Genomic DNA, 6,000 nt, shown 5'->3' with positions numbered 1-6,000 from the left:
GCATATATATATATATATATATATATATATATATATATATGTGTTAAAATCCACTGTATGATCTCATGAATAATTGTAACCACAATACTATTCATTGTTACACTTTTTGAAAATATTATGTATTAAAACATGACAAACTACCAATTTTAGATGTAACAAGGAATCTGCAAATATTGTAATGCTTTTGAACTTTGGTTACAATTATTTATAAAAATACAGAATGCTTTACAATGTACATTATGAATACCTTTATAATATAATAAAAGGTGTCAGGTTAAAGTGTTAGCAAAATGTCATTTGTCGTGGGAGGAGAGTTATGCTTTGTAGCACACTGTATTTATAGTGTTACTCAGTTGCCACTAGCACTTGCATTGTAAATGCAAACATACCGCAATTCTGACCTAAAACCACAGTGTGAAAGCAAAAGGGTTGAATCGAACTACTGTTTCAAACAATCAAACCATGTGTAAAAAACAGCCTTCAACACATTAAAAATATACCAGAATTCAGTTAAAAACAACCAGCATGGTAAAGGTAGTCATAATTGTTATTTCTCGACATTCTCTAAGAGGTTAGAGAAACAAAACACAAGTTATTTACCCTAAAACCAATCTAAAAAAGAGTCTGCACACAGCTCAACGCAGCTGCGCACAAAAAGCATGCTTCTTGCTCCTTATTAATTACCTCCACAATGGACAATTCATCTTGCTTGTCCTAGAATTCCCAGCTTGGGATGCTTAATATGCCCGTTTAATCCTTGGCCACAATAAGAATAAATTTCACAAGGCTGTGACCATGTAAATTGCTCCAAAGCTATGGAGAGAAAAGAAAGCACAGTTGCATAGACCATTTAGTCTACCATGTTTTGCCATTGAACTCATTGTGGCTCGAATGAAATGGCAAACCTCAAACCACACTTACACAATACAACAGTTCAAGGAATAGTTCACCCAAAAATGAAACTTTGCTGAAAATGTACTCACAAGCCATAGATTAGTTTGTTTCTTCATCACAACAGATTTGGAGAAATGTAGCATTACATCGCTTGCTCATCAATGGATCCTCTGCAGTGAATGGGTGCCGTCAGAATTTTTCACTGGAATTTTTCTTATTATGGATTGAGGACTGGTATTTTGGCCAGAAGCAATGGTGTAAAAACATCTTAATGATGGATTTGTTTCTTACAAACATGCAGCTTTTCACTGCACAAGATGTTAACTGATGGACTACAGTCATGTGGATTATTGTGATGTTTTTTTATCAGCTGTTTGGACTCTCATTCTTACTGCACCCATTCACTGCAAGCGATGTAATGCTAAATTTCTCCAAATCTGTTCCATTGAAGAAACAAACTCATCAACATCTTGAATAGAATGAGGGTGAGTAAATATTCAGCAAATTTTCATTTTTGAGCGAACTACTCCTTTCAGTATTGTATTTTCCGAAATGCAAAACCTCACACACGTTGACTTAGTGCCCACTTAGTCAGATTCATCATTAACAACCACGATGCTACATAAAATCAGGATTGAATTTGTTTGGTCAATGTTATCAGCAATGTATTATCAGCAAATTCACACTGTTAACAGGTTATCCATTTAGCTGAAATGTTTCCAACATGCTAACCAAATCTAACACACACAGTGTTTAACACCTCAACTAGTGGAAAAGAAAAATCAACCCAATATCAATATTTCATTGAGGTTGTGAGTCCAGTGCATAGTGACGTCGTCTATGCAATTCTATACAGATAGCCTAAGCTTAGATGGCTATTGATAAAGGTTACAATGAACCTTGAAGTACAGAATGTCAGTAAACATTAAAATGTACAACTTCCTGAAAATATTGTGCATTTTTTCCTCTGAAACTGATTATTTAGTTTATTATTTAGTTGTCCCATGAGAGGCCACAACTGACCAAATATTCAGTTCATTTCTAAGATGTTCTGACACTCATAGGACTTACTAACTTGGAAGAATGGCTAATGACATTACAGTACTTTGTCATTGGATTCATGCTATTATGAGTTCTACGAACATCTCTGAAATCAAAGCAATTCAATGTTTAACAACGTAACGGTACTAAGAATAATGTTATTGCATAAGTTGTTTTCTCTTCACATTAAGTAAAGAAGTTTAGCTGTTTTGCTAGTGCTGGAGTTGAAAAGCCTGTCATTGTAGTAGTGAAGTTGTACAAAAATACTTCTAGTACTTAAAAATAAACGGCCAAAGCATGTTCACATCCCATAAAAACATTAGCTATAAAAGAGAAGAGAGACACAGCGAGTAAGGAATGACAGCGTTTACAGTATTGGTATCAAAATGCATCCCTACATGAGGCTGGATAACATGCCTGGAAGATCCGTCACTTTCCCTGGGAGATGATAACAGTGTTACCGTGGTTACTGATGATGTCTTCATATTGTGGTGGAGGCTCTGCTTCAATCTGTACATCTGTATGGCCCACAGCTTCCTCGTATGAAGGGGGCGGGTCACCCCGACTGCCCCGCCCAGGTGTGAGGTCAGCACCTGGGTAGGCAGGGCTACTGTGGGCACTGATCTCTGAGTGAGGACTGATGTCAGGATGGTAGTCCCGACCCCACTGGTCCATTGACACCACTGATAGGGTTGTGTCTCTTTGTGGGCGCCCAATGGCAGGACTCTGCTGGGATCTTTTGCGTGAGTGGCATCTCCAAACTGTGATGGAAACTGCAGCAATGAGCAGCAAAACCAGCAGCAGGGGTAAGATCAGGTACAGGGAATGAACGCCACCGGCGATGGACTCCAGTCCTCCAGGCCTGGGGCTACTTTCACGCTGGTACTCCTCCCAGAATCGCCTCTGTAAGAGTGAAAAAAACACAATTAGATAAGGACGTAGTCTGTATAAATGTAAATAAGCACAACAAACTCGTTTGTATTGAAAACAAAAACCACACCCTCTTCAATGTCATCAAGACTTTGCACACCAACACAAAGTAATGACTGTGACAGAACTGACCTGAAAATGCCTTTTGAACTACAATTCAGTTCCTGAATTTGAATTAAAATAGCAAACATGATGTAGAATTGCATTTCAAAACATTTCAGAATGTAGGAAGTATAAATAAATGAATTAAATTAAAGAAATTATGGAGAAAATACATTTTTAACTTGTAAAGTTTAAGGCAAACTTTGAATCTTAACTTGTTTAAAAGTTTTAAAGAAAGTTTAAAAAGCCCTGAAGTTTAAGGGACAAATGGACAGAGAGAATGACAGACAGATTGAAATGAAACCTTATAGAAAAACTGAATGCAAATTTCTATTTAAATTAACATTTGTGGACGAGGGTGGAAGAACACTTCATTGTCCAGAATGTATTACATTTGTTACAATTTAGTAAATTCTTCTTCCAATTCAAATTTTAATTCAAATTCCAATTCATGATTCAAAAGGAAGCCTGAGGCTGAAAGGCTCTATGAGGTTTTACACCAAAATAAAATCTTGACGGTTTAACAATTGAAAATGAAGAAATAAAGAGTGCCATATATATTAATCTTGTAATTTTAAAGTTTTACTATAAAATAAAATTTTCGTTTAATTATTTTTCTTAAATTCTTGATTTTCTTTATTTCATTTCATATTTTTATTTAGTACAAATAATAATCATCACAATATTAAAAATTATATTCACAATTATTATCAAAACCATTTTTGGCCAAATGTGCTTGAGTGTATATCTACAAACAAGCACATCAAACCTGTAGTGATCTTTTTAATCACAATCGTCAGAGAAAAAACAAACAAACACATAATTTTATTTTTCCCCCCAAATCACCCAGCCCTACCCTGGACTCAACAAGTGCTCACATTACGTAAAAACATACTGGCTTTATCACTGTTCTGTTATTTTGTATAAACGCCCACAAGCACACAACTCAAACATCCTTCATCTGATCTGAATGACGCATAATTAACCATCTTGGTGAAAATGTGTACCCACTGAGCCTTTCCTGTCGATAATGCTCACTTCCTGCCTAGAGGAAATGCCACGGAGTGGAATGACTGAGAGGAAGTTGTGTTCAAGTTCATGCAAAAACATTAGCACGCATCTACTCCAAACTCACAGTTTTCTCGTCATTCTCAAATGCCTCCCTGGCTTCTTCATAATTACAGATTTCCTCCCTGCATTCTCGCTGGATGTTCCCTTGTTTAATCTCCTCCAAGAAGAAGTTTGCTCTTGGGAGCCTCCGCAGCACCGAGTGCGCGGCATCTGCTGGCAGGAACACTGGCGGAGATACAAAAAATAAGCATACAGCACAGAAACAAGGAGGGGGGCTATGACCGACAAAGTGCCTTCTTTGAAATGCCGGTTCCTCCCAGGCACAGGGAAGCTTGTTAAAGAGCAGCCTACTGTTCCTCAGCATTGAGAGTGGGAAAAATAAAACAGAAGCTATATTGTGATGCACAATTATCTGATTAGGCATGGATTAAATATTAGAAGCACTATTTAGGTCAAGACCCCTGTTGACAATCTGTGACTAATACTAATGGGAAATTACTGACAGAAAGATGCATCACCTTTACGTGACATCCATGAGATCACAAGCTGGCTCAGCATACACACCCACTACATATCTTGGCAACGTTAAGAAACACAAATCGGCATCCTTGAAAATATCACAGTCTCTGGCAGAAATAACGACTATAAAAAGACTCACCGGCTCCCATGATTCCTGCAGCTTTTCAAAGAGGGAAACTGGACCTTGGGAACGACAGAACACACGACCAGATTTAATCAACGACCACCCATTTACAGTATATCACTTGTGCTCAAGCATTTTCACTTTCTCAAACCAAAGTCAAAACAACAGCAATATTCTCGATGGAATCCGGCATAAGACACTGTCCATATGTTAAATCACAATAAACAGCACAAATCTGTCCAAAAACATAAATCATTTTGTATGGCTCAAGGACTGTTAGCTTACTAGCATGTAACGTTACAGGACAGTCATCCACTGTCAGCACACGAATAAAAACAGGTACGTTTTTGACGAGCACAAAACGACTGTTATTTCACTATACAGAAACATAAAGCTGCCGCCTCAAAACGTAAAAAAAAAACATGATAGGCATACAAAAGTGTTCGTTAATTCATTCCCTATACGTGATGACTATCGACTGAAGCTTGTCGATGCGGTTTTATACATAAAAACGGCACAAATTAATATAACCATCGATGCGCCCGAAGCTATAAGTTTTGTATATAATAATTAGAAAAGGCTGCGACTTTAAATTAGATTAATAAAATAAACAAAAACTGTTTACCCGTTCCACCCAAACGCGTACACTGTTACTCTCAATGTCCTGATTTGGCGCATGCGCAGTCAGGAGTCCGAATTAACTGGATAGGAACGAACATAGTTCTGACGCGGGTTTCGGGGTATGGGGTATAATTACAGAACAAGATTCGTTCTTCTGTAAATCCCCTTTTTTTTCTTTTTTTTTTTTTGTAGATATGTGAGACAGGAAGGAATGTGTAATGTTTATATCGGCTTTTATGTAATAATTGCTTGCCAGAAAAAACAGTGAATGTGAGAAACAAGTGAACTAGCTATATTAATGCATTAGTTAGGCTAAATCTTAATTAGTTGTGATGAACAGCTTATTCCGCCGGTCGTGTATACAAGGTCTTAACTGTTGCTTTTTATCTCATCGTTTTTATATAGGCTATTTTTTTTCCATAATTTCAATTTAATTTAAATTTCAGTGTGCTTCAAGAGTACATTTGTAGGCTATCAAAAATCTAGCATATAGCTCCGTAATGGATTTTCTTTTCGTGTAAAAAAAGTTTTAAAAAAATGTACAAATAAACAAGTAGCCTAGCCTAAAATCAACGAATAAAATTAAATATATAATAAATAATAATAGGCATACAGTAATAAAGTAATTCAGTTTAAACAAAGGTTATTAAGATAAACAAAAGAAGTTTAGTGATGGACATACAGACTCATTTACTGTC

General features: G+C 36.6%; 1 protein-coding gene across 1 annotated transcript; it reads right to left on the bottom strand.

Moving 5' to 3' along the window:
- Window positions 1–1,513: 1,513 nt before the first annotated feature.
- prrg1 (proline rich Gla (G-carboxyglutamic acid) 1) lies at window positions 1,514–5,379 on the bottom strand. Its single transcript, XM_016446270.1, has 4 exons — window positions 5,307–5,379; window positions 4,697–4,740; window positions 4,103–4,263; window positions 1,514–2,838 (listed from the first exon to the last, which is right to left on the bottom strand). Exons 2-4 carry the CDS (start codon window positions 4,704–4,706, stop codon window positions 2,365–2,367), a joined length of 645 nt encoding a protein of 214 aa, XP_016301756.1. The 5' UTR covers window positions 4,707–4,740; window positions 5,307–5,379; the 3' UTR covers window positions 1,514–2,364.
- Between the last annotated feature and the right edge of the window lie 621 nt (window positions 5,380–6,000).

This window comes from Sinocyclocheilus anshuiensis, unplaced genomic scaffold (assembly GCF_001515605.1).
Source record: "Sinocyclocheilus anshuiensis isolate Anshui unplaced genomic scaffold, SAMN03320099.WGS_v1.1 scaffold107, whole genome shotgun sequence".
In the NCBI taxonomy this organism is placed as follows: domain Eukaryota; kingdom Metazoa; phylum Chordata; class Actinopteri; order Cypriniformes; family Cyprinidae; genus Sinocyclocheilus; species Sinocyclocheilus anshuiensis.
This window is presented reverse-complemented; position numbering and strand designations above follow the sequence as displayed.